This window comes from Notolabrus celidotus, chromosome 17, assembly GCF_009762535.1.
Source record: "Notolabrus celidotus isolate fNotCel1 chromosome 17, fNotCel1.pri, whole genome shotgun sequence".
NCBI lineage: Eukaryota > Metazoa > Chordata > Actinopteri > Labriformes > Labridae > Notolabrus > Notolabrus celidotus.
The window spans coordinates 17,006,092-17,033,360 of NC_048288.1; the positions used below are offsets into that span (position 1 = coordinate 17,006,092).

The window sequence follows — 27,269 nt, forward strand, 5'->3', positions numbered from 1 at the left end:
TTAAATCTAATTTAGAGTGACAGCTTGCTATAAAAACAGTGTGATTGCTATGGAAATGGCTAACATCCGACCATTAATGACAACCCCATTCTCTGTTTGAAAGAGGAACATTGATCAAAAACCTGGCTGGAACAGGTCTCTAAGTGGAACAGAGTGAAGCTGCTGTCAGTGTGTTCCATGTTTCATGGCATCAAATTCAAGACTGCCACTCTTGGGCAATTCCTGGAAATTTTCATCCTCATCTGTTTAAATTCTCACAGCCGCGTCATATTTGAACAGTTACTCTCTACAGTTCATGAAGTCCCAGCATCTCCACCCTGTGCTCTGAATCCTCCGTCTGTTCTTCTGCAGTAGGAGCCCGTAAAAAGACAGGCAGGCAGCTCCGGTTACTTCATCTGTCCTCATCATCTTTGTAAGAAAACAGATGAAATAAATGAGAGGTTGCCAGTTGTCTTCAGCGCTCCAACATACCACAGTCCTGGTGACATCTGCTTAGGTAGTTGCTGCTCCGCCACCTCGGCTTACTCAGTTACTGTGGAATTTCTGCTCTGCTCGGTGAGCAAAAGCAAGATTCAAATGCTTTTATTTACAGTGCAGGATGTTTTCCAAGTGCCTGTCCATGACGCATTAATATATTTTAAAGTCATTACCCTGCTTTTGCAAAGCACATTCTCTGTCCCCTTGGTTAGGCAACAGAGCTGTTGGCGAACGAGAAAAGTGGTCAGATGTATTTTTTTCTTTTTTAAACAGTGTGCTACAGCCAAGAAGGGATTAGCTCAAACCAGAGCGCAACTTAAGACACATCTGAATCAAAGACTTGGTTTCTAAAGCTTCTGTGATGAGAAAATTAAAAAAAAACTCAGAGAGAGGAAAAGAGGAAAGCTCAGAGAAGTCGAGTCTAAGAAAAGATGAATGAATGTGCACTTTCAGTGAAAACTTAGAAAAAAAAAACATGCAACAAAAGGAGTAGTGTGTGTCTGTCTCCACCGGGGCCTCAGACAGGGTTGTGTTTGCTTCCAGAAATACCCTGCAGGCTTAAAATAAATCCAGCAACATGCAAGGAGAAAAAAGGAGTAAAACACAAACATTTAAAGATAAGAGAGAGCCTTAACAACTATTGACTGGAGCAAAAACACAACATCTATCTTCATCTACTTAAGACAAGAGCTCCAATGGCTGCAAAGCATCACTGTAAAGGTAAAGGACTTTGAAACTAAGACTCCTTGGAGACTTTTCAGAAATCTTTAGCAATGCAATCAAGTTATTTACACTGTGTTAATGTTCTCTGTAGGATCAAGGTCCCTGCATCAGTAAGAAGCAAACAATGACTGTCTCAAGGACTGCATCGTCTCTGCAGAGGTAGCATATCTGAAAAACACTAACCCAGAAGCACTACAGCAAACAAACTCTGAAACAGAAAGCAGGAGAGAGCGTGCAGGAGAAAGAGCTTGATAGATGGAGAGGTGTGCTGATGGAAGGAGAACGAGAGGTCTGGAGATCACAGGGCTGGATAGTGTTTCTGCGTCTGAGTCCTGCAAGGAACCTCTGGTTAATATCCACTGTCCAGAAAACTTTAAGTCAGAACGGTTGGGTTTGACAATCTTTCTCTGACTGCCGTTCCTGCATCTACCCACCAGAACAGATCCAGTATCAGGTCTCTGTTAATCCACCAGGGGCTGATTTCTTGTCAAGACACCATGGCGTGGTAGACTAGACCAAGTTAGGGGCAGGAAGAGAGGGATACAGACAGACGTACAGGGTTGCAACTAGAATAGCTGTGAACTGATATGTTTACCCAAGAAGCTGAAGAAGAAAAGTTGATGTCTGCTTTTTCTTCTGTTACAGTTCATCAGTTTACAAAGGGCTGGTATTAGCCCTGCAAGGATGGCATCAGGTCTTGAAGTCTGTGCTGTGGATCATGAACGATTCTGCAGATGACCGTGCCATTCGCCATCAGAGAGTTACTATAAGATTCAAGGTTAGGGTCTTGATGACACTTGATGGGCAAGTACGCCAATGTTTTCTCCTTACACTGTTTAGCAAAGCATTCACACAAACAAGCACAGAACCTTCCTTGACCACCTCTCATAGAGTGGTCTGGTTCAGCTTGTGTCCTTTGTTGCGGAAGAGGCCTGGAGAATGTGACAGCTTATTAAGAACTAGCAGTAGATCTAATGTGCAAAAGGGGGAGAGAACAGGGCAGTGGGCCAACAATCATGACAGGTATATCATTTAGATGTGGGGATATGTTTCCCACTAAAGATCCCGGAAAAGTGGAACAGAGAGGCCCCCTGACACACCTCTGTAGATGCCATGAATTCTGTAAAGCCAGTCATGTTCATACAATCGCCTTGAGACATGGCTTAGAAACAACACTGAAGTAGTAGCCAGTAAATGAGGTGTACAAAAAGTCTACCAAAGCTTAAGTAATGCAGCATGATTCAACTCAGTAACTTAGCTGTTATTTTTTGCAGGGTAATCTGGAGACCACTGTGTCCCCTGTGAGGCCCAAATCTAGATCATTCCAGAACCTGATTGAGCGAGTTCGTTTGCACACCATCCCAAACCATGGAAGTTTCATGACACCGAAGAAAATGGTCACCACTTTCAATGGTTCAGGCTTCAAAAGGGCTTGTTTAAGTTAAAGAAAAGATTAGAATTTAGGCAAACCATTAACACCTTGAAGCGGCCAGATGATAGAATACAGAGCCCCCAATCTGAGATGATTTTTGTTGCTGGACACAAGTTGATCCATTGGAAAGTCAACACATTTCAGGACCATTTGTTCCCTCTTTCTTCTAGTATAATGTTCACATTATACTAGACATATTATAACATGGTCTATTAGGCAAAAAGGCCAACAAAAAGATAAAAAACAAAACAAAAAGCAATACAAAAGTCCGGTCATGCCACTTATCAAGTTACAAAAAGCAAAATTAGATAAGGTATTCGAATATTAATAGCAAGAGAGAAAAAAATAATGTCTGTTCAAAGTTAAATGACAAGACACAAAGTCCTGCAGTAGCTCAGGCTTTAGGGGCTTGGCTTGGCAACCGGAGGGTTGTTGGTTCGAGTCCCAGCATGGAAGTTTGGTAAGTGGACTGGTGGCTGAAGAGGTGCTGGTTCACTTGCCTGGGCACTGCCAAGGTGCCCTTGAGCAAGGCACTGAACCCCCAACTGCTCGGGGTGCGCTGGTTGATGGCAGCATGCTCACTCTGATATCTCTCCCTAAGTGCATGTCCACTGCATGTGTGTGCATAAAATTGTATGTATATACACCAAATTGTGCATGTAGCACTTCTTCTTCTTCTTCTTCTTCTTCTTCTTCTTCTTCTTCTTCTTCTTCTTCTTCTTCTTCTTCTTCTTCTTCTTCTTCTTCTTCTTCTTCTTCTTCTTCTTCTTCTTCTTCTTCTTATTATTATTATTATTATTATTATTATTATTATTTTTGCTAAGCACCAAAAATGGTGAAACACAACTTGTGTGTTCAAAGTTTTGCCAGCTTATCCTCAAAGTGACCAAAGAAGACCCATTGTAAGCTGATTAAATGTGCATAGAGGCAAAAAAAAAAATCTGTGTCCTTCAGCTAGAGTCTGATTGATTGAGTATATTTGAGTGTGTACATTTGTCAAGACTATCTTTAGGATCACCAGGTGAATAACTTGATGCAGTTTTGGGGCCATGATGGAGCCATATATACACTCTGACGCATCATTATCCTAATTCAGGCTGTATTTCCCATTAAGATTGGTTTCATATTGCTTGGACCTTCTGGTTTCACTTAAGTCCTTTACTTCAGAATGAATGCAAAATCAGGGTCCGCTAAAGTGACCAGGAGTAATGGTTGTGAGATCACTCCAGAGATTTCCTTGATTGCCAATACAGACATTTGACTGATAGAATGAGGACTGGTGGATCTGTAAGACCTCTTCTCATTTCCCCTGTCCTCCCAGAACTATAGAAACAGTTAAAATCAATGACTTTTAGTGTTATTTAGAAGTCGACAGGCCATATGCGGTCTGTCTGCAGTGCTAAGTGGCTCCTTCCTCCTTTCCTCTGCCCCTATCACAACCTCGCCTTTGGCTTCATTCATAGTCTATTCATCTGGCTCTTCTGGCCCAATTCAGAGATGCTTGTTTGTAGACATTGTGCATGATCTTTCCGACTTCATGGTGTGCTTGCTATAAACTGTGAAAATATTTGGAAGGTGGCCTAGAGCAGGGTTGAACATTGGGAGGGGATTTGGATTCAAGTGAGGTTTTGAAATTGTAAATAACAAACTAGCTTACATCAAAAAGAACTGTAACTGTAACCAACTGTCCCCTTCATTTACTCTCACAACAGTAAAGGTGTGACTTCCTCCACTAAAACAGAAATAATCTGCACAGAGATGACCTGGTTGGCAGCTCAGGAGGCTTGTGGAATATGAAGATCATCTCTTTTAGAGCAAGCTCCGATCTCTAAAGTAAGCTGCAGGTAGTTTCCCACCTCTCTGGGGAGTTCTTGTTCCCTCATTAAATAATAAAGTCAAACCTGGAGGGCACTGGAGAATGCAACCTGCTGACCACAGACAGTTCAAATGGATCTCTGAGGTGGTATAGGTTTACAGGCTGAGTTCTGAACTGGAGATGATTTGCCAGGTTTGTATAGTCAGTACAGGGTGTGGGGTTTGATGACTCATGGAGAGCTATTGCAGAAAGGTGAGAGGTTTATAATAATTTCCTTTTTGTGCTTTTCTTGGTAATTGGAGCACACATATTGTGTTGTGTGAAGAGTAACACAAGTGTCCAAAGGCCACATTTATGGTTACCATCAAGGAGTACAGTTGATGGACATAACAGGGCTAGTCATTAAACTTGGAAGGCTACCTACTGTATATCTCGATCCAGTTATTCATGGGATACAAAGTCTGGTACACAAGAAGTACAGGCCAGTTTGTCTGAGAATGAGCTCATACATCAAAAATAGCTGAAACTTTCCACTTGGGTACGGGTGTCAGCTGGCACACCTTTACATGTCATTAAGAACCAACTGGCAAGCAGGCATCAATAATGCTGCGCAACAACGCTACAAGAGCCAAGCCTATTAGCAGCTAACAGGAGCAGAATTGAAAGGAAAACTGACTGACCACAAAAAGGCAGATCTCAAGGCCTGGCTAAAGGCCTGCTGACAGAAACTTGGTCTGAAGGAGAGCCCCACCTGAGACAGGTGGAAATTGAATATTGTATTATGTTTCCTGTGGCTTTTTGTGGAGCTGGAACTTGGCAGCAGAACAGTGAGTGTGGTGGAATTTATAGAAAGCACACTTGAGTAACTCCCATTAATTGAAAAGAGAGGAACTGTCTGCTTCATTATAGCTATACTGGCTATACATGCCAGCACTCATATTTCATGTCAGCTCTGATCTGCACGCCTGAACATTCTGCAGAATTAGGCGAAATCCTGAGCTCTTAACCCCGCTGAAAGATGATATTAGAAAATATTTGTTTCATCTCTGACATAACAGGATGATGGGGGACCTGAGAGGCTGTCCCTAAACTGTCAAATGAGGACATGTGAGGAGATACAGACAGAACCTCAGAGTCTGGTCCAAATCTTCATGTAGGTCTGAAATCTCCCCACTTGTTTCTCTCTCCATCTTTGACACTTCTTCCTCTGCTCCCTCTCACTCCCTCCAGACACACTGACCGGTAACTGATGCTCCATAATTACCCAGGTGAGGTTTGAGCATTCCCATATGAGCGACCTGGGCCGCTGAGCCTGTCAGATTAGCATGATGTGTGTGTTTTCTCTCTGCTGTTTATCCATTCCCAAAGTCTCCCCTTCACAGCCTTGGTGGAGTTTGTGGAGATTTGATGGTGGGGCTTTGGAGGAAGGGGACAATTAAGGCGTTATTAATGGTGTGCCACTGATGTTAGCCATGTTCACCTGAATGTTGGTTCTGAGTGCTGTAAGGCGAGAGGGTTGTTCTGTACTTGTGTGTGTTTCAAAGTCTGCCTCTCCGTCCATTTGGCTTGCGAGCTGACAGGCTGGCTCACATCTCAGTACCAAGTAGAAAGCAGAGGAAACACACAGTTCTGCTTGTCTGGACTGGAGTAGTTTCCATTTATGCCTCCATGTTAATGATAAGAGACTCTAAATGCAGCTTGGTTTCCCTCCATTGAATAAAAGGAAGAATAAAAAAAAGGTAAAGAGGCTGATTTTGTTGAGGAAATATGGGGTTTTCTAATCTTTCACTGACGTATTTGATCTTTCTTGTGGTTGTGTTGGCAACACATGACCATAACTGTATTGGGGGAATTTATTCTGCTACGGTAGCACAAGTAAAGTGGGTAACTTTAGCTTGGACCATCAGTGAAACTAAGTGAATTGCACTGACATAGGCCCCAAAGTGAGAGACACTTGGTATCTTGCTGGCACATGAACAAAGCTGTATTCACATTTCGTAATGGCTTTTAAGAAGATGGTTTTACCATTCAACCCTTCATGCACACATCTGCTTCCCGCACTGCCATTCTGCATTTGTTAGGCTTGGTGTTGTTGACACATCTTGTCCCTGTTTTTCCATCCAGCCATCCATACATCACCATTTATCCAGGCAACCAGTTGGAGGACAGTTAAGCCTCTGGAGGAATCCTCCAATAGGCTACTACAGTGTAGCCCGCTGATATCTGGATGACCAGTATGCAATGCCAAAACTTCATCTGTCATATTTTGGTCATTATTTATGGCCCAATTAACAACTTGAGACAAAAGCTTTCTCAACAAAAGACCAGAATGTTTCAGACACAAAAAAAAACTTGTCCCATGTCAACAAATTCTGCATTCAAATGCAGATATCTGTATAGAGATTACAAGTTATTTCATTGGTAGGAAAACCCTGAGACTCCTTCTCCCTGACTATTTCCTGAAACTCCACATAGGTGATTCCTATGCAAGTCTATATGATGGGATAAGTATCCTTTGTGTTCTAGGTCTAGCTTAGGGGTTTCCTGCCTGACTGACGCAATGGATTACATTTACTAGGGGTCATTCAGGTAGCATCCCACTGAGAAACTTTAACTGGCTTTCCTCAGTGTGAGAGGTCAGCTGATTTAGCTCATCACTTTAATTAGGGCTCAAGCACTGAAATGGTGGGTTATTCTTCTAATTATTTTACATTTTTCTCTGGACTTCTGAGGGTCTAAACATGCTCAGAAATTTTGCATGTGCATCATTTTTGGATCTCCAACATTGGCGTGGTAAATTGCCTCAGTTGAGCCCCTTAGCAGTTTTTAGAAGTACAGCCCCTGGAGGCAGTTTCACGCATACCCAACATCCTAAGACTTGAATAAAAGTCTCTTAACATTGCTGTGAAATATCAACAGGAAGTCTTTTATTCTGAAATGAATGGCAGAATATGGTGGTTTCTGGCCTTTTTCCAGTGGTTCCAGGATGAACTCCTCTTTACTCCTCAAGTTACTGTAACTCAAACATACAGGGTCGAAACTGCCTCAAGCTTTACATGTAAGATCAGAATCCCTTCCTGAAAACATCTCAAAGCATTTGATGCACTTGTTACAAGTTGGACTGCCGTTCCTGTTGCTACTTGTAAGTCATTCCCCTCTCTCTCTCTCTCTCTCTCTCTCTCTCTCTCTCTCTCTCTCTCCTTACTTTTCCTGCCCATCTAGAGCTGGCTTGTGTTAGACTCTTACAATCAGATACCTTAATACATCTTTATTTTTGGGTTAATAAACAAAAGTTTTGGAGAAAATTTGGAAAACATACACTTTGTTGAAAGCTGAAGGACAAATTATTTAAGAAACTGGCACAACTCTATCTCAATGAGAGCTTATAAGGACATGAAACCGGGTCAAAACAGAAGTAACACTTTTTCCGCCTTGAATTCCTTTTAAACTGTTAGCTAGGTATAATCAGGGGTAGTTAGAGGGCTAGGTAAATTCTTGGAGCTCCACCCTTAGGTCTGGCTAAATATCACAGAAACATAATGCCACCTTCATTAGCATCATATTCTCTGCCCCACACTATGCTGTGTTTTCTTTGGGGCCGAAGAGAGCGAGAGCCTGGACCTGCCCATCATTATCCATGTTCAAGATGCCTTATTCCTTGGCCATCCATAACAACCCAGGCCTCAAAAATGAAACCCAAAGCCCCGACATCAGAGTTTAACTTCAATGTCTGGGGTATGCCTTAAATCGGGCACTTCTACAAGCTTACATTGGCGCAGTACAACCTTGATTCTGAACAAACATTCTTACACAGGAACGATTTCCTCAAAGGGAGGGGATGAAAATTGTGCAGATATTTCACTCCCAATCATCTCTGTGACATAATGATTCTTGCTGCGGAGAAAGAGAAACCACCAAATGTAGAAAATGTTACATGCCAGCAGCACATGAAAACACTGTTAATCACTCCTTCAAAATAGAGACCATATACAAAAGATACAGTCATATGTAGCTCTCATTATGGAAGTTTTCCTTGGAAATTAAGCGATACAACATTCTCTGTTACATTATGACCAACTGAAATGGCCGAAGCAGTCATATTAAGGGTTGCTCCCTAAAAGGTTGATGATTCAATACATCTGTCAAGAAGAATCTGACTACAGGTTACATTTGGTCACTCGAATCTCTGCAGTTCATTTACTAGCTGTGTCACTGTATAACCTGTAAAATAAAGCAATATTTTTGGGGGCTTAGCTTTACAAACCAAACCTTAAATGAGTAAAAACACAGATAAAAAGAAGTTTCACATTAAAAGTGTGTTTTATGGCAAAGCTTTTATAGACAAACTTGGTCAGGAGGGAGCTGGGAGCTGAGCTGCAACTACATGTTTTTAAGGTGCTCAGCTACCCATCTGGGGTTTGTGTTCCTTTTGTGTTATTGATCAAATCTAATCTTAAATGAGTAAAAAAAAAGTAAAAAGCAAATGAGAAATATATGCAATTGTAAAGCTATTATTTCCTTAGAAACATCAGTGTAGGAGGGGGGCTGGAAGCTGAGCTGCAGCTAGCTGTTTTTGAGGTGCTCAGCAGCTCTGAGGTCTGTAATTCCTTTAGTGTTTATCGCTCAAGAGGCATTAACTATTAACCCAATTAACAAAGCAGCTTTCCTCAAATCAAACAAATCCAACTTCTTTTCCTAAGTTATTTTCATGCCTTTATTGAGAGTATAGGATAGTGGATAGAGCAGGAAACTGGGAGAGAGAGTGGGGGGAATGACATACAGTAAAGGCCTGCTAATGTCAAGGACTGCAGCCTCCGTACATGGGGCGCATGACCTAACCTAACCACTATGCCAAACCTGCGCCCCTAAATCCAAGTCTTTACCAGGGGTCCCACAACAGCACTATAACACATTTGACTGAGTGATGGCCCCTGTGTAAGTTAACACGGACTTAAACAGTGCTGTCATGACAGAACAGCATGAAGGTAAACAGTGCAAGCAAAACATACACACGTATAAGCTGTTCTTTCCTGTCAGGTCCGATGTTTATGTTGTCTTGCTTTATACCTTAGACTATAAACTGACTAAAACCATTCATCTGGTTATATGATTGGCTAAAAATGGTGGTGTGACTTGAAACACTTGATAACAGTCAGCTGGAATGTTTAAATGTCCTGCAGATAGAAGCTGCCTGTGGGAAATCTGATAATTGTGCATTTTACACGTGAGAATGAGACCTACAATGCACTTCTAGACCCAAATGAAGGAAGGGATAATAGAGCCCCATAATAAAAAGACAAATCTGATACGGCTGTCTAAATTCTGAGTCTTATACAGCCATGATATATACTTTTTGGATAGCGAGAACAGACACCCGGTGTGACCCTTAAACAGAAGTAGATACAGAAGAAGGTCGGCTGCTTGCAGAGAGTCCCAAGTGAAGATGAATTTACTGCAGCGCAGACAGACAGAATGTGTTACTTTCATTATCTCTGTCTGTCTGCGAGCACATAAAGATATCAGATTTTGCTCATCTTCTCCCATAAACTCTGCAGCTATCTGGTTTAACGGGCACTATACGGACCACAGGCCTATTCTCGCTGGCAGAGGGGGAGTCAGAAGATCTGGGTGGGTGAGACTGCTGGAATGACAATAAACTTTATAATGTATGAATGAGATGGCAAGGGAGGAGGTTAAATAAAAGCGTGTCAGGGAAAAGGTACAAGCCTGTGTTTTTATGTGAACTGGAGAAGTTTGCTCAGGGATGTAGATCCCATCCCCAAAGACGAGGGATGTGAGGGTGGTGAAATAAAAAGGCAAGACCGATAACATCAAAGCATCTAAAGCTCCCAAAATGCTCCGCTGGTCACTCTTTTTGTTTCTGGCATGCATCAGTTTGACCACTACAGAGTCCTGGCGATGTAAGCACAAATTTCAACACAAAGCTTCAACACATATTTCAAAAAAAGACAAGATGTTCGTGTTTGTTTTACCTTGACCAGCGACTGGAGGCCTCTCTCCCCAAACATGTCCTGGAGGAAGGTGTTGTCCTCGGGGCGGCTGACATGAGGCTGCAGCTGGGAGGGCAGAGCGGCCAGCAGTTCGTACAGACCTGCAGACGAGGAACAGGAAACAGAGGGCGGTTGGAGTTCATGCATGCTCAGTTACACACAAAAAAAAAACCTCAAGCATTGAAACATTGCATATATTTAGTTGAATAGTGGATAAAAGAGGAAAAATGGGCTGTACGTGTGCACCAATACATGAACACACAAACATGCAGAGAGTCAAGAGACACATCACATGCATTTGTAGAAGTAGGATAAAAGCTTATACCAGGGTTTTTATAGGCAAGATCACACACACTTCAGTTTATTAAATACACAAATTGAATTAAATTAAAAACACATGAAAAGTGTGTCAGAAAAAACTACAGTAACACCAATGCTCCGTTTGTCTCTGACGGGAAAAGGAAACAGAGGCATTAAAGCATTCCTACCCTAAAGCCTCTGCTTCCTGCGATTGTTTCCGCATTTGTTGTTACTGTTGTTCAAGGAACACTGAGTGCCGCCCCTAATCAGAGACAACTCCAGAAACAACTTGTTAAGCAAATTACTGTGACACTGTCTGACCCGTTGAAAAGTACATCTTATTTAATTTCCCAAACAAACACATGTTGCATGAGCCTCAGGATGATTCCCATCCACACATCATTCTTGTCTGCAAACAATCAGCTCCAGGAGTAAAGTGCATGGATGTTTTCTAAACAGAGGACAGTATTTACTCTGCAAAGAGAAAAACCTCAATTTGGGGAAATATCTTAACCCTGAGTTATCCTCATAGAACCATGATCTGTGAGAATTAAAGAACACCAATAGACCAAATCTTGATTTAAATGGTTAGTAATGGAGTTAAAAAGTATCTTAAAATGTTTATTGGGATTTTTTAGATTCTGACACTTTTGGATAATTGAATATGCCCCGGGTCAAATTGACCCAGGAACATTATTGCTGTTCCAGAGCAACAAACATAACAGGAGGGTTAAATCAATGTATTTTCATTTTCTGTCCAATCATGACATTTTTTCTAAGTTGTTTTTATGCTCCAGCATCTCATTTTTATCAAGGTTGTTGATCAAAATAACTTGATAGAAGTTGAAACTTGGATTAAACTGGTTCTAAATAACTTAGTGCTTGAAATTAGAAAGTGACAAACTACCTTGTCTGTGTGGGGTCTGTTAACACAATGTGCTCTTGTTCATCTATCCAGGGTACATAACTTTATTTCAAGAGAATATTAGTCACATTTTTCGATGTCAGGATCATGATCTGGATTTCATCACACTTCTTTTTCATGTTGTTTTTAAGACTTTTCTGACCAGCAGACAAAATCTTTAGAAAAAGATTTTTTCCTGCGTTCTGAACCTTTTTTTATCTGCATCAAGTTTTGCCTTTTCTGTACGATTTTCTAATTTTGATCTTGTCTTGTGTCCTCTTTTGCGTCTTCTGAACTTTTAGTGTTCTTCAAGAACATTTTCACATCATGATAAAACATTAATTTGGAAAAACCTGTCACATTTAAGAGTTCTTGTGTTTCTTCTTTATTGCGGTCTTGCAGAATTCCCAGTGCTTTGGCTTTTATACAAGTAGTCCATAGTCCATAGTTTTGTTTGTGCACTCGAAAGAAAGTGCAAACGTACAGATGATTCAGAATGGGATTAATTTCTGTGCTAGAAATAACACAATTTTAGATGGAAACTTGGGGATATAAAAAAATGGACCTCGGGCCACGATTGGCCCCTGGGCCATACTTTGGAGATGCCTGATCTAGATGCTAGTTTTATGAGACCTTTAGTTTCTTTGACACAATGATTTTACTTCTATTTAATCTTGGCAAGTGAAATGTTGTGCTTTTAACGTATTATTCAAGCAATTTCATTATTTTTTGAACATTGCATCATGTACAGTAGTAGTGCCTTTTGAATTTTGGTGCTAACCGGTTAAGTGTAAATTCAACGTGTCCGTCATTCTGCTCATATCAGAGTTCGTTATTCTCAAATCCACAAATAGAAATGAACTCTTCTCATATAGACTCTTCTATAGAGAAGTACTGGACTTGTGCTAAGTGAAGAGAGCAGGTTTGGCTTGTTACCAGCTGATGTCATGAGCTCCTAGTGTGAGAGGTCTTTAGCTTTTATGCAGACCTTTGTGGCCTATATTCAGGTCATCACCACAGTGAGCTCAGTTTGTGGGTGACAGTGAGACAAACAGGGTGTATGAATCTGCTGTCCCACACCTCAGGCTGAATCCCTTCAGGGGGATACATTATAAAAAAAATCTGCAAGATCTTGAAGGGTTTACTGACCACAGAATGAATATTTTAACTTTAGTTCACAGAGAAACAAACTTGGAGCTGTTGGTATTTAGATTTAGCTGAGAGGGAGGTGAAGCTGTCAGAGACAGAGGAAAACCAGCAAGAGAGCAAGGTGTCTTTCCAAACACAACAGAGTCCTGGAACTTGACTGCTGCAGGGTAGCAGCAGATACTTTGCTGTTTGTTGCTCTGTTTAGGTCTTCAGCAGGGCTGTGACCCTCTAAACCAGGGTCAGGCCCATCCAGTGCAGTCAAGCTGGGTTGTGTGCTTCAAAGACCCCTCTTACAAATGCTCAAGAGAGAAAGGCCCCCTAGATCCAGACTCCTCAAACACAACCACACGGTGGTGGAAACCTTTGATGTAACACTGATCATGTGAAGAAACTCTAAACACATTCACAGCAGAGCCATCGAAACGTCAAAACAAACTCGAGTGGCTTGGCTACCTCTCTGAGAGCGTCTTTCATCAGTGGACAGAGCGAAGGAGAGGAAGGAGGGAGGAAAAAAACACCACAGACAGAGTAATTCCTAGCTGAAAATGATTGATTGAAAACAACGGTTGACGTTGTTGGCTGGATAAGTGACTGACTGGCTTTACTGGCAAGCTCTCTGACTGGGTTATAGCAAGTGTGTGCTGGCAGCTCAGACCACTTGGCAGGAGAGCCACGGCTGACTAACTTAGCTCATGTCATATGCTGCTGCTGCTGCTGCTGCTGCTGCTTCTGCTGCTGCTTCTGGGCAGTCAGATAGATGGAGTGTCATCTGCACCTCTACACCTTCTGCTTTTCATTTGGAGGTGATTTGGGGTTTGAGAGATCTCTGAGCAGAGGCACAGGATACATCAATGTGATATCCTGCCCTGTTCTTCAGCTCACAACAAGGACTGTGCAGTGTTAGCACCTCATACCTCACTGTTACTATACAAGATCTGAGGTAGAGAAGGAAGCAGAACAAAGGAGGGGAAAAAGAGAGAAGTTTTACAAAGTGTTTCCTGATACTGCTTTAAAAAAAAAGGACAAACAGTGGGATGGTTGCAGACAATGTAATGTCAGGCAGAGCTGAAATCAATGAAGCAGTTTCATGACCCATAAATTCTGGAATATAAGTCACATGAGAGGATCTCCCGGAAGGATAGAAATGTTCTTGCTTTCTTCCTGTAGCTTCAATCACAATTTGAAGTTCCTGTGCAGCTGTGTAGCTCTTTCCATGTGGAGTTTCTAATCCTGCCAGCTCAGCCTATGGTAGCACTGATAGTTGTGAGGTACAGATGGATCCACCATCCGCCCCTACCGCACTTTTTGTCTTAAACGGATGAGTCTTTAACCAAACCAGTACTTCACATGGTTTATTTACTTAACAGTAAACCACTGTGTTCTTTGAATGCAAGATTATGACCTCATGAGAGAGAAAGGCTGTTCAGAACGTGGCATTACCAGCCTGGTCGACATCTTAGTGTGTAGCGTCAGGCTGCACGTCTGCATGGTGAAGATTTAGCAAGTATAGCGCCCTCTCCTGGGTAAAGTGCAATAACACAATATCGTTTCCAAGCATTTCATACTGGTGTGTTGATTGCACTGATATATTGGAGGCAACTCAGTCAAAGGAAATGATAGCAGATTTCAAGAAGATCCAGGCTCTGCCATCAGCTAGTTAACATTCGAGGGGTTGACATTGAGGTGGTGCCAACCTACAAATATCTAGGTGTACACTTGGACAACAAGTTGGACTGGTCCTTTAACACAGATGCACTCTACAGGAAGGGGCAGACCACCTCTTTTTCTTAAGGAGGCTCAGATCCTTAGACATCTGCAGAGAGATGCTGCAGATGTTTTATCAGTCTGTGGTGGCAAGTGTGTTATTCTATGCTGCAGTCTGCTGGGGAAGCAGTATAAAACACAAGGATGCGAGGCGACTGGACAAACTAGTGAAAAGAGCTGGCACCGTGACTGGAACCAGGTTGGACTCACTGGGGGCTGTGGTGGAGAGATGCACACAGAAGAAGCTAGAGGCCATTCTAAATTACACAGATCATCCACTTCACAACTTCTTTGTGGACCAGAGAAACAGAAAGTCATTCATCCCTGCAGCCATTAGGCTTCATAAGTCTCTAGCCAATGGGAGATGAGCTAACAGACACCAAATTACTTGCTTTTATGTGATTTTTATAATTTTATCTGCCAAACAACTGAATTTCCCTTAGGGAATAATAAAGTATATTCTACTCTATAAGAAGTATTAGAAATGTGTAAAAATGGGGCACCGCTTTAGCTCAGTTGGTAGTGCAGTTGCCCAATGTACAGAGGCTACAGTCCTTGTAGCCCTGGAAGCAGGATCGATTTCTTGTTATATCACCCGGCTCTCTTTCTAAACAATCTTGTCTCAAGCTGTCCTTTCAAATAATGTCAAATAATGATGTAAGTTATTTTACAGTTCCATTCAATGGCACAAAATGTCTGTATTTAGGTTTTTCTTGTTTCATAAAGTGTTTGACTTGAACCAGGCTACAAAGGAAATCTATAAAGGGTGAGTAATATAAAGCGGTTCCTTCTTCTACACTATCCCTCTGGCATCTGATGGGTACTCAGCAAAATCTGGTCTCAGAGTCTGTATAAAAAAGAAGAAATGATATCAGAACATCTCTAGTTTTACACACAACACATGTGCACTAGTCCTTACAGCGAACCCCTTGGTTCTACTAAAGCTTGGAGTGAGATATCAGCCCTGGTATGTGATCACCCCATGCCTGGCTCTGCAGTCCTCATTACCAGATAAGTTCTAGCTTTTCTAACAAACACAAGCCTGCCTGAGGGCTCAGCCGTTTACAACTTGGAACTCCAAACAGAACATCTCACATAATATATAAAAAAAAAGATTCAAAGAGACATGGGATGAGGTGAAGGGTGTAGGAAGGGTGGTGAGAGCGGGGGGAAGAGATATGGTATTGTCATTAGTATTGGCAGTTCTGAGGTACTAGTAGGAGGACATGAAGGGAGCGAGGGAGGGAGGGGGAGAGTGAGAGTCCCAAAGCATTATTCTCCCCAGGTGCGAAGTCTCCCCTCCTGTCTGCACTCTCAATGATTCAATTTTTTATTCCTTCTGACAACAATTCCTTTCTATCCATGCTGGGAAACCTAAACAGGCTGTGTGATGGAAAACACATCAGCTGCAGTAAGTGATCAGAAATAATGACATAATGGGGAAAAAAGATAAAAGTGAAGCAGCCACTGTGTTTGCCTTCTTGGGTCACTATGTCAGGATGAACCTCCTGAACCAGAGAAAACCCAGTTTTCAAACAACAACATACAGAGCGGCAGAGCAGCCAAGAGCTAAACAAAGACTCTGCAAGGCTGAAATTAAATATAAGAAAGTTTGGGTGGACAAGAGCGGAGCAGAAATGGAGGGCAGAAAGAGGGAGAGAGGAAATGAGCCAAAAAGCAACCACAGTGGTGGTGAAATCACGGTGTATGTGGACACTATAAAAAGTGGGGAGAAATAAATTCTAGGGTCAGATGTATGGACACATGTATAGATGCGTAACATCAGAAAGCGTGTCCAGCACAGACAGTTCGAGACAAAATGAGAAGGGGAATAAATGAAGAAAGGAGACAAGATTGAGCCAAACCATCACCACTAAAGGGTGGATTGACTTGTGTCTTGTAGGGCAGGCCTGGCTTCATTTGATTCGTTCTGAACGGTCTTTTCCGGACCCTCTCGTGCGGCAGCTGTGTTTTGCAGACCTGGCACTGTTCCTTGTAGTAGACCACTAGGTTCTGTTGTGGCTAGTTCTGGACCGGCACAGCCCAGAGGTCCTTCAGACCATCATGATGTTGTGCAGGACAGCCGACATGGTCTTCAGAGAAATCGGAGAGGCCAGGGCCTCCAGAATCTTCCCGTATGGAGGAAGTGACCACTTTAACTGCCAAACAGCACTTCCCGTCCCACGCCCACACCTCCACAGCGGTTAAAGAAAATAACAGTGTTTTTCACGGATCGCTTTTATGTAAAACACTCCAAAAATCCCAGACAATGAAATGCATTAAACATGATATGCATCAAATTGCTAGTCACAAAGGTCAACGACCTCAGGGGTTTCTCTGAAGCAGCACGAGACGGGGAAATTACAGGGACTAATCTGACAACAGAGTTTGCACGGTCGTAAAATATGACCCTCGCCATGACATTGTAACTCAAACACTGTTTACTTACAGACCACATGGGCTGCTGGGAGGCCAATTTATCAGTCTGTGAATAACTTAACATTGTTGACCGTGCAACTTAGATGCAGAGGGACCCCATTTACATCATGTAACTGAACCACATACAGAAAGACGAACTGTCTGTCTGTCTGTGTGAAAATGAACTTGTTCGAATACAGGAAATGAATGCTGGGTTTCAACTCAATTCCCCCCCCCCTTGCCTGCACTTTCTCCCAGGTGCTAAATGAGTTATTGACCTCCCCCATGTAACCTTCAGGGAACACAGAGAGCATAATGTGTGTGGGGCTGGCTGGAGGAAGAGAACCGCGACAACATGTGGGAGCTTTCTTAGCAGGTCAGTATTTCAAACACCACCCTGTGAACATGCTTCTGAGCCAACTGTGCAGAAAAGAGGTGGTAGACCAGTGGCTGCAGGAGTAGCAGCTGCAGACTGTGTGGACTAAACCCACTCAAGGCTTGATTTACCTCCAGACTCTTCAACCTAGAGGAGGGACGTACTCATAAAGTACAGCAAAGAATGGAAGGAACCAGGGCTGTAGTGGACGATTTGATCAGATAGGTTTTGGCGATTCAGAAGGAAGCTTTGGCTAGGTCAGTTTAAGACAGAAACATCTGATGCACAGGTGAGTGCAGACAGAAGCTGAGGGGGGGAAAATGAGAGATTTATGGATTTCGGCAACAGCAAGAAATAACAATTAAAGTGATGATTCCTGCACTTATGTAAACACGCTCTGTCCCACAAAGAAACTCAAGACAGACAGTGGGTGGGTAGGCAGGTGCCAAACATAAGGAGAAGTGTTTAAAATCCTTTGTTCACAGCCAGCACGGGACAGGACAGAATATGTCATCAGTCCACTCACTGCTTCCACTCAGGTCGACTGTGAGCTCCTGACGCTTTTGAACTTTTCTACCAAAGTACCACTGGACCATGAGTTAGTAGAGGAAGCACTCACAAGGTTGCCAGAGTCAAAGCTTGGTCATGAGATGGCTTTCATGTTTTGGACCAGGCATTTGGTTGTCTTGCCAGAGAGAAAGTCTGTTGTTCTGAGGATCTCCATGAGGCTTACTCCTTTTTTCATAAAGTAACCAACAACAGAAATGTTGTGTCCATGGTTTCAATGTTGTCCAAAGGTGAGCCAAGCAGGTGTGCCAAACGAAGGTTATCAAAACTTTCAATACTTTCATACCCTCCAAGATGTCGATCATAAGAAGTTTTGGCCTTTTTGCAAAGGTTTCCAATGGGGGGGTGGAACCAGGGATGAGCGCACATAAGTAAAAAGTGAAAAGGGGGGGCTGAATTAGGCCGTCACCTATGGGGCCAGCTTCTTGTTTCCTATTAATCTTGACCTACGGACTGTTGATAGGGAGCTCACACCACTGCAAGTTGATTGACCTCCAAGAAAATTAGAAAACAGAGCACACAAAATCATATTTATTTGGCCTTTTATTCATATTAACATTAAGTCAAATGTTGATGTGTATTCAGTGAGTTTTTCTGTACCAGCACAGTGTGCAGACTGGAAATCAATAACAATAAAATTGGGTAGTTGCCCAGGAGTTCTATTTTTGTTGCTGTGGTATTGAAACAGGTAGTGATATAGTTGGATTTTTACTGGTATCGTTCAAAGTTCAAAATTCCTGTATCACATATGCTAAATGCTAAAACACTTTTTACCATTATTTATGACAACTCCTTTGGTCGGTGCTTAAATGAGCCCATAAATGTGCGCTTGCATGAAACTACAGTCAGTTTAGAGTTCCACTGTGAAGGTTTCAAAATAAGGTAAAACTATGTCTGGACAAAGTGACCGTTTAGCCAATGCAACATCATCTACCAGACACAAAATTATATGGTATTACACAATGTATTAGCTGAGCAGATGTGCAATCTTTCAACATACCTTACAATTAATCCAGCAGTGTTCTACAAGGGAAATAACAGTGATAGTCCACAGGGAGGGATAGTATTTAAGGCTGGCCTGTGAATGTAACAGCAGCAATTGGCTCTCCAACAAGCCCACAAGCCTCCCATTACCAGTTCCAAAGACCAAACCACTTCTCCACATTAAAAAGGTCAGGGGACTGAGCCCTCCAATATCATCTTCAAGATTATTTCCGTGTCACGGTCTCTGAATGACTCCATCGGTCGGGAGGAGAAAAACACACAGAGTGGCTTTGCAAGATGTTAGTTAGGGTCCAGGGCATGGAAAAGTAAATGCAGCAAGAACAGTAGGTCGGTCCAGATGCAATCAACCGTCTCTATGATCATATATCGACTGTTGCACTACCCTAGGCTGAACTCTGGCTGCATGTCATTTAAGGGCCTTCACAGAATCTGTGGCCTTTGCTGAGATCATGCCTAATTCAAGGGGGAGCAAAGAGAATCCAGGTTTGAGGCCTTATCAGTGGGATTCAAGAGATGGGGAAGGCTAAGCTTTTCACAATGGATTTACTTTATTTCCTCCTATTTGCCTCAGTCATCCTCCTCCTCTCTGCATAGACACACCTTTGCACTTAAAGGGCTGTCAGCACATTGAAAACAGAGCTCAGGACAAAAGTACAAGTCTAATCAAGCTAATTGAAGGCATAAAGTCTGAGTATCGGTCAGCAACCTGAAGAACTGGTAGTGTTTCCTCCACAAAAGATTTAACAATCACACTGCAGACAAGTGAGGCTTGAGTGGAAGCACCTGCACCAGCAAGAGACTGAAGTAACTTGGTAGGGAGGGGAACTTGGTATCAACTTCCCTCCTACTTTACTCCCCAAAAAGTCATAAAAAAAACTTAATGTAATGACAGATGGGGAGGAAACTCAACATGGAGAAAAGCTGTAAGGTTAGAAAGCCGATGACAGGGTCAGTATCATGGACAAAGAAAGATGAATGGGTTGTGAAGGATTGAGAATATGTGGAGTGCCAGGCTTGTATTCGTTGAATGCTGGGATGGAAGGTCCTGAAGCCTGTGGGAAGGCTGAGTTTGGCAGTGGCCAGGATGGTGATGAAAGGCCACTGTTTGGCCCATGTTAAGTTGACTAATCTTAGATCAACTCAAACATGGTAGACAAAACACAGAAGCCACAACAAGCCGGCCAGATCCAAATGATCTGCCACCTCTGCTTATTGTGGCAGAGGAACAGCAGTGGAACAAGCCTGCATGTTCTGTCCAAAACCATGACCAGCTACTTATTTCTATCAGGCCTGCCAGATATATCAGAGGCAGACAACTCAATCCCACCAAGTGGCTTTCATTTCATCATGTATTTATAGCAACAGTTTCTGCATTAAATTAACTTTATGAAACTCTTCTGTTTCAGTCTTTTGAATGCTAGTTCTTACAGCCTGACAACTACTGAGCTGGCCGACCTTATCAGTCAATAACTGGCTGTCGTAGATAAACCAGAAGGCATTGTGAGTTCACCAATATACTCTGCCCTGTAAACGACAGAAAAAATGTTACGCAGAAAAATAATGGGATAGTTCAAAAACGTAGCTCTAGCAAAAGTTCAGACAGGAAGACTATAAAAGCAATCACAGCAGTTGTTTAACTCTCCTCTCCCTCGTTCAATAGCTCACCCACTCCCAGCTGCATGCTCCGGAGCTGTCATTGGTTAATCAGCGTCATAGACATATAAAGAGTAGATGCCGCATTGGCTGCTGGGGCGCAAGAAATACGGCCGCCATCTTGGTCCGGTCATCCTAGCAATGATCCTACCTGTAAACGTAAACTGAAGCAGCAGAGACTTCAAGATGCCAGAGCACTGTGCGGCAGAATACCTATCACGCATCACATATCAGAATATTCTATTACTGTTAAGCCCACTATGAATATTAAGATACACCCGAACCATCAATCAATCAATCAATCAATCAATCTTTATTTGTATAGTGCCAAATCACAACAAACGTTATCTCAAGACGCTTTTACAAAGATAGGAGGTCTAGACCACTCTATGTCAAATAATGAACAGAGACCCAACTTCAAGACAGGGTACCATGTGTCCTGTATCATACCTACATGTATGACGTTTGCAAAAAAAAACGCATGAAAATCAGTTTAGTATTCAGCAAGTTATGATTGATTAAATGCGCCGACCCTTAATTGCGCCTGCCAAACAGATTACACTGAGTGGAGCGGGTGACTGGACCAAGATGGCGGCCCCATGGCTCGTCAGCGCCAATAGGCAGTAGCGGTCGATGTGGTGTCTACTCTTTATATGTCTTTGGGAGGCATCCCTGAGACTCCATGTTCTCCATGTACAGTCTTATGCTCAGCAGAGTATGCCCAGACATAGTCAACAGTACTCCAAACTGTCTGCAGTAGTAGACATCATTAAGTATTCTCAAATGTTCTGAAGGTTAACTATGTGGAAGGAATTAGCGCTCTGAATATAATATTGAAGGAATATCTGAGCAACATGATCCCATATCCTGCATTGAAAAGTAATAGATGAGGTGGTATCATCCTCAAAGCTCCCATATCAAAAGGGCTCTTTGGGTTTTAGTCTACATCCCATTGCTTAGTTGTCAAACACAGCACAGGGTCTGTAAAGTTGTTCTCAGCTTCTTTAATCTAAGTGAGCATACCCTTCCTGCCTATGACCGATTTAGTGCCCTGTGTGCTTTGGAAGGCAACAGTGGAGGATGTCATCCTACCTCAACAAAAAGGCAAAGGAATTCTTCATATTCAAACAAATAAAAGTCATCATTCCTCACTCTGAGTCGCACTCACTGGGTTTCTTTCTTTTACATCTGCTTCCTTTAAATGCCTTTCACTTTTTTTTTTGCTGAAATGATGTGGAAATTTTAGTTCTGATGTAAGTGGAAACAGGGAGCTCTTCCAGTGGCAACAAATCCTCGTGTTTCAGTACTGTATCATTGCGGCACAGAGATGGCTATTCACCAGGGACCACGACAAATGGCTGGAAGCTCTCAGAGGAACATCAACCTCCAAACCATCAGACATCAGCAAAGTCCTCCTCCAATCCTTCAGCATGTCTTCCACGAGTTCAAATCTGCCAAGGCCAGATGCTCTGGATTCTTCAAATCAGACTGAAAAAAATGTGCTGCTAACCTTGACTTAGAAGAAAAAACTGAAGACATTCTTATCAAATTAGTTGGAGATTTATGTTTCTGTACATTTGTCCGACAAAGGAGTATGTGGAAGCAATAAGAACTGAAGTCACAGAGGGGTCCATAGAAATATCTGCATCTCATTACTCAGTATCATTATAGAGCCATCACCTTCTCCAACAGGAGGGGTTCAAGATCGCAGAGAATAAGAGGGCTGGAATCACTCATCTATCACTGTTGCACAAACATGCAAGCATGCAGCCAGTAAGTTATTAGCGTATCTGGTAAAAGAGTTGTCCCTTTCCAAAGATTTCCATGTGTAGTCTCTCATGCGAGTGTCGCCGGCCTCCTCCGCAGCTGTGCATGACTGAACCACCCTTATCTTTAAACGCAGTGCGGGGGCCGTAAACCTTGATAGGACACGCAGGTACGGTTTGCAATAACACAGTTAACTTTAATAAGGTTAATAAAAGGGCATCGGGTGCTTTAGAAGTGCCTGTTGGAGTGTGTGTGTGTGTGTGTGGGAGGATTTGGGCAGTTACGGATGTATGGCTTAAGGGGCACCATGCTGTGACTGTTATAGCTCATGGAGGGCTTATCATCAGACAGTTAAATCAGTTACAGCGTTGGGCAGGGCGGCCATTCATAACTAACCGATTTAAGATCCTGAGTAGTTGATTTATCACACAAGTGATGTAGGAGGTAAAAATGGCAGTATTTTATGTACAAAACCAGCTTGATTTCATGTTCATTATTGAAAGACATCAATTAGTGTAGGTTTTCTTTGTAAGAATGATTACAGTAATAAATATGTACATGTTTATGATTTAAGATCTGCTCTGATTCCACCTCTAAATCCCCATTATTGCCCCATTCCTGCTCTCCTCCGCAAACTCACCATTCCACCTCTAAACTACAATCACATAGTTGTAGCAGCAGGGAGGAAATGGTGCTACAAGCAGCAAACACCCACTCTCTCTCCAGGAGTCCACTGACCTCTGAATGGCATAAACCAGATGTTGTGTGTCTCAGAGTCTTGTGGAGAGATTAGAAGCAATTGAGAAAGCTCCTCATCTTTAGACAGCAATCTGCCATTACTGTACAACTCTCATCAAGTGATCGGGCATGTTAGTACTGAACTGTCATTAAGATAATAATGAAAAGTTTTGTTTGGAGAAAAAAAAGGCAAGAACCTGCTGTTAGCCTTTCATGCATGGTATCCTGACTGTAATCAGGAAGCACAGCAGAGTCATGGGTCTACTCCAGGGCCAAAGCTTTTGCTAACTTCAGGGCTAACCCCCCTTAACTTGTCAGCAGCAAGCAGCAAGAAGGACATGGGCGTCCAGCTGGGGTATTAAGGGGCTGCAGGTTAATTCAGATCATCTTAGGGACTGTGTCCTTAAACCCTGTTCTTTTCACTGGTAGCACCTATTAACTTTACAAAACCAATGCAGCTCAGCGTCCTCAGTGCAAAAACGTCCCCAGTGTTCATTGATTTTTGTCGCTAAAAATGTTTCAACTTTTGGAAAACCACTGGAATGTCAATACTCTATCACAAACTAGTCAAAATCAAGAAGGGGCGGGGCTTCTCATTCAGAATTGTCAAGAATAATGGAAGAGGTCTACTCATTTTTCTCAAGGTACAATTGCCAGATCAAGAGCTGCTGCTAATGCTACAACACTATTTATATCAATTATTTTATGTTGTCTTTATAGAAATTCATTACATGAAAGGAAAAAAGGAAGCATTCAGAGCATTATAAAACATATTTAATGATTACTAATAGGGTAAGCAGAAGTCCAGCCGGACAAGTAGTAAGCGCCAGGGAGAAGCACTCTGAAATCAGGGTTGGTCACGTTATTAGTGAAAAAAAATGCTGTTAAAGTAAACAACTTGAATTAACACATAGTTTGATTTCCAAGCCATCATTTTTAGATAATATCTTCCTTGAGAGGAGAAATCCCTGCACACTGCTCTTGCTCAGCATCACCGATTATTAAACAACCATATAACGGTTTCAGCCCATCTGGATCTTGGCACACTTGGCAAAGGTCCGGATCTTCTAAAGGCTACTGTCATACCTACTTTGCACCTGCCTCAGGAGATAAAGACACTGACTATGAGTCCATTTTTATGAAATAAAGCTGAGACTCAACATTGTTGGTGCTCTCTCACTGTTTTTCTTTTGAATGTATTGCTCCAACCATTTAAACATGATTGTAATCATTGCTCATTTGCTCATGCATCTGTCTGCATTGCCTGTGACTGTAATGACACAGTATTTTGAGATAAATTGAATTGAAGGGTAAAATACACAGACCTTTTTTTCTAGGTCTGTATTATTGTGTCTTTGTACATGTTTATGAGTCTCTGTAGCGTGTAGGCGGTGGTTTGTCTTTGAGGTTGACTGGACATCCTGTAATGCTGGAGGCGTATGTATAGATTTCTACAAGCCCACAATATAAATGCAGCAAAAAAAACACTGGCATCCACACAGTGTAACAGAGAGAGAAAAACTCCTCTCGAAACTTGACCTTGCAGCTTGTGGAGTTCAGCCGGGAGATAAATAGTGTGGAACAGACAGAGGGAGTGGGCTGGGTTTGTCTGTCTGAAGATCCCTGAGTGGGAGCTGAAATAAACCGAGATGAGTCGAGCCAAAATGAGCGGAGGCGGGACAGTTATCTATCCCCTACCGAGCCCACAACAAAACTCCAGCACAGCTGAACAGGAGGCGAAATGACTAAACAGCAGTGGTCTGGAGGAGAGAGAAGACCTGCAGAGCAGCTGCATAGCTCTATTGGAGGGGGTTCGGGTTGTTTCAGTGTTCTGGTTAATCTGAGTTTTGACTTATCACCCAAATGTCTGTCAGAGCAGGCTCCCCATTATCAGCCCTGAGAGGTGTTTGCAGAATTAAAAACTAATTTTCTTCCCTTTCTTGGCCTCATTCCTAGAATATGAATTAATGAGTGTTTGTGCAATAGATCTCAAGAAAAGTGGCCAACAAAATGTCACAGAACTGCGTCCTAAATGTGGGGCAGGGTTTTCTGAACGTTGAAGGATATTGGTAGCTCTTGGACACACTCAGACGTAATGTTTCAAACACCATGAGCATGGCCAGCATCATCAACTAAAACCCTGACATTAATCTGTTTCCAAAGCATTTATTAAAATCCAAGAAGTCACACAGTGAATTAAGTCCACAGTAACCCTATCACTAGGTGCGCTGCTCCAGCATTCTCCACGCTCATATTTGAAAACCAGTTTTCCAACCTTTTATTGTTTTTTAAGTTTATTTTCTCACTTTTTTTGGTTTCATCTGTTAGAAACTAATTCACACAGAGGCCTGTTGTTTATTTGGGCTGAGATGGGGAGAGAAAATGAGAGAGATGGTATGATCTTACATGTGCCCTGCATTCGTCTGCCCTCGTATTTGCTCTCCAAACAATCCAATAATGAACGTTTTAATAAGATCTACACGTACACTCACACAGTCTCCAAAGGTGGTAATAAAATAAGCAAGCTGCTACTAAAGAAAAGTTAAATTAATGATAATATTTTCCCCAATATGTTACAAGACCGTGTGTGTTGTGTTTGTTCTGTTGTATGAGCGAGTGTGAGTTTGTGGTGAGGCTGGTGTTGAGTCTGCAGAAGGCTGTTCTGCTAAAAAACAGAAGGTACTGGCAGGATATTGTAATGTCTCTGTAATTGTTGGCAGTCAACACATACTGTATGTAGGAGGTAGTGTTTGTCTCTGTGGATTTATGCTGCTCTGCTGAGGTGTTGCTGCCTACATGCCAAATCTCTACAATTGCTTGGAGGGTTCTTCTGTTGCTGATGTGGACATTCTCTCAACTGAAAGTACACGTCATCCACATCTCGGCTGAGTCATCTGCAGGGGCCAGATCAGTCAGGACACATTCACCTATGGTCACCACCAATGTAGTCACAAATCTACTGTTAGACATGGTTCCTTAACTCAAATGTCTTTAAGCAATTGTAGTGCATGGAAAGAAAATTATCAGAAGTCCTTTATGTCTAACCACAGGCTACACCAGAAGCCCTGAAAAGTTGGCCATCCCAACTAGAAGCAAGGATAAAACAAGGACAATACAACATTTGATCTTTACCACCATATTAAATTAAACAAAACTAATATTTGGGTATGTTAAGCATACAAATGTTCCCGCATCCCTCCACTGGCTCCCTGTCCATTTTAGAATACATTTTAAGATTTTAATGTTTGTTTTTAAGTCACTAAATGGTCTGGCACCTCAGTACATCTCTGATCTCATAGACATCTACGCCCCCTCCAGAGCACTGAGGTCTGCTGATCACATGCGTCTTGTCGTGCCAAAAGCCGACAAAAGACGAGGGGCCACCGAGCTTTTTCAGCGGTAGCTTCTAAACCATGGAATGAGCTACCCACCCAAGTCAAAATGGCCCACCCCCTGGATACTTTTAAATCACGTCTTAAAGCTCATTTGTACTGGCTTTTAATACAGCATGAGTTTGTGTTGGTCTCTGTTTTAATGTACTGTATTTTAAATTTTACTATTATTTATTTCTACAGTTGGTATTTGTTGTGCAGCACTTTGGTCACCTTGTTGTTTTAAAATGTGCTATATAAATGAAATGGATTGGATTGGATACAAATGGTATCCCGGTTAAGCCTGTGTGGTACTGTAAGTCCACATACAAGACACTCTGTTAATACAATTTCTATCATCTAGAATAGACTTCGTCCTATGCATTGGTGCGACCAATAGTAAAAGCAGAGAGCAGTATTTTTTCATGATAACATAACAAAATCTCCACCACTGTGATGCAGACTGGGCTGCTGGTATCACTTTTTAACAACTTTTCTCTCATTTCAAGCTCATGAAGTGTTGGATGGATTGAAAAGACCCCTCTATTTCAGACAAGTGACCAACAGAGGTGAGTGGCATGAGTCTAGGCGAATTGGTCATTGGCAGTCGGCCCATGCCTCACAGCTGTCAAAAGTTGCTGTCGGTTGAGCTCAACTACTTGACCTGTAGCTTTGAGGATTGCAAACTCCACATGGCGGTACAGATGGTGCCAGCAAAATATATATCACGACTATGTTTTTAAGAAATGAATAAATCAATGCTTGTGGTGACCATAAGAGTTTGCTCCTACTCTTTGA

At 42.3% G+C, this 27,269-nt stretch overlaps 1 protein-coding gene across 1 annotated transcript in view; it reads right to left on the bottom strand.

Annotated features, from left to right (window-relative positions):
- mpp7a (membrane protein, palmitoylated 7a (MAGUK p55 subfamily member 7)) overlaps positions 1-27,269 on the bottom strand; it is a 189,269-nt gene that overhangs the window by 104,398 nt on the left and 57,602 nt on the right. The window contains exon 3 of the mRNA XM_034706737.1: positions 10,442-10,560. Coding sequence (XP_034562628.1) covers positions 10,442-10,560 — 119 coding nt within the window. The remainder of the gene's footprint in view (positions 1-10,441; positions 10,561-27,269) is intronic.